At 34.4% G+C, this 727-nt stretch overlaps 1 protein-coding gene across 1 annotated transcript in view; it reads left to right on the plus strand.

Annotated features, from left to right (window-relative positions):
- LOC119590726 overlaps nucleotides 1-727 on the plus strand; it is a gene marked incomplete in the record, with an annotated part of 107,158 nt that overhangs the window by 93,526 nt on the left and 12,905 nt on the right. The window contains 1 exon segment of the mRNA XM_037939414.1: nucleotides 302-360. Coding sequence (XP_037795342.1) covers nucleotides 302-360 — 59 coding nt within the window.

The raw sequence follows: 727 nt of genomic DNA on the forward strand, positions 1-727 counted from the left end.
GGTCTAGGAGAATATTTTCTAGGAAGTTAAAGTTTCAGTTCTTATCATTTGGTCATTCAGTTTCATATATGCGGAGATGCTGGACTAATGTATTCCCTAAACAACTTATTTATTTTTGATAAAATACAACTTTGCAACTACCATGCTAACTTGGCATAAGAGTGGTATGATAGTAATGTGCATGTAATTGATTATGTAGTTTTCTTTGCCTTTATGTATTTGTGTGCAAAGTTTGTAGACATGATTACTATAGGATTATATATACACCATAGAGTAATATGACTACATTCATTTACTTTAGGTCCAGTCTCCAGCAGAACACAGTAATAAAGTTACTCTGGCACCAAGAAAGACACAAAGGTATGTATATCATGTTGGGTCTTTGCAAAAGTGTTTAGTTTTAAAATAGAAGCTGTCTTCAAATATGTAACACTTGAGCTTGGACTTGATATTGTGCTCGTACAGAAAGAATATGAGGTAGTCTCTCCGTAAATTATGTAAGTCACATCTTGTGGAGGCTTGAGGGCAGTGGAAGTCCTGCTTCCAGTTTCACATGTGTTTTTGTAAAAAATGATAATAAGATAATAAAAAATTTTTTTAGAAGTAATCCATAGAGGACAGAGGTATAATATTTAGCAGTATAAATACCAAATACTAAGAGATGCCACCCTCAGCATTGATGCTACGCTGCCATGGCATCATAGTAGATGCCACCTGCGAACAAAAA

The sequence above is a fragment of the Penaeus monodon genome, chromosome 27 (assembly GCF_015228065.2).
Source record: "Penaeus monodon isolate SGIC_2016 chromosome 27, NSTDA_Pmon_1, whole genome shotgun sequence".
NCBI lineage: Eukaryota > Metazoa > Arthropoda > Malacostraca > Decapoda > Penaeidae > Penaeus > Penaeus monodon.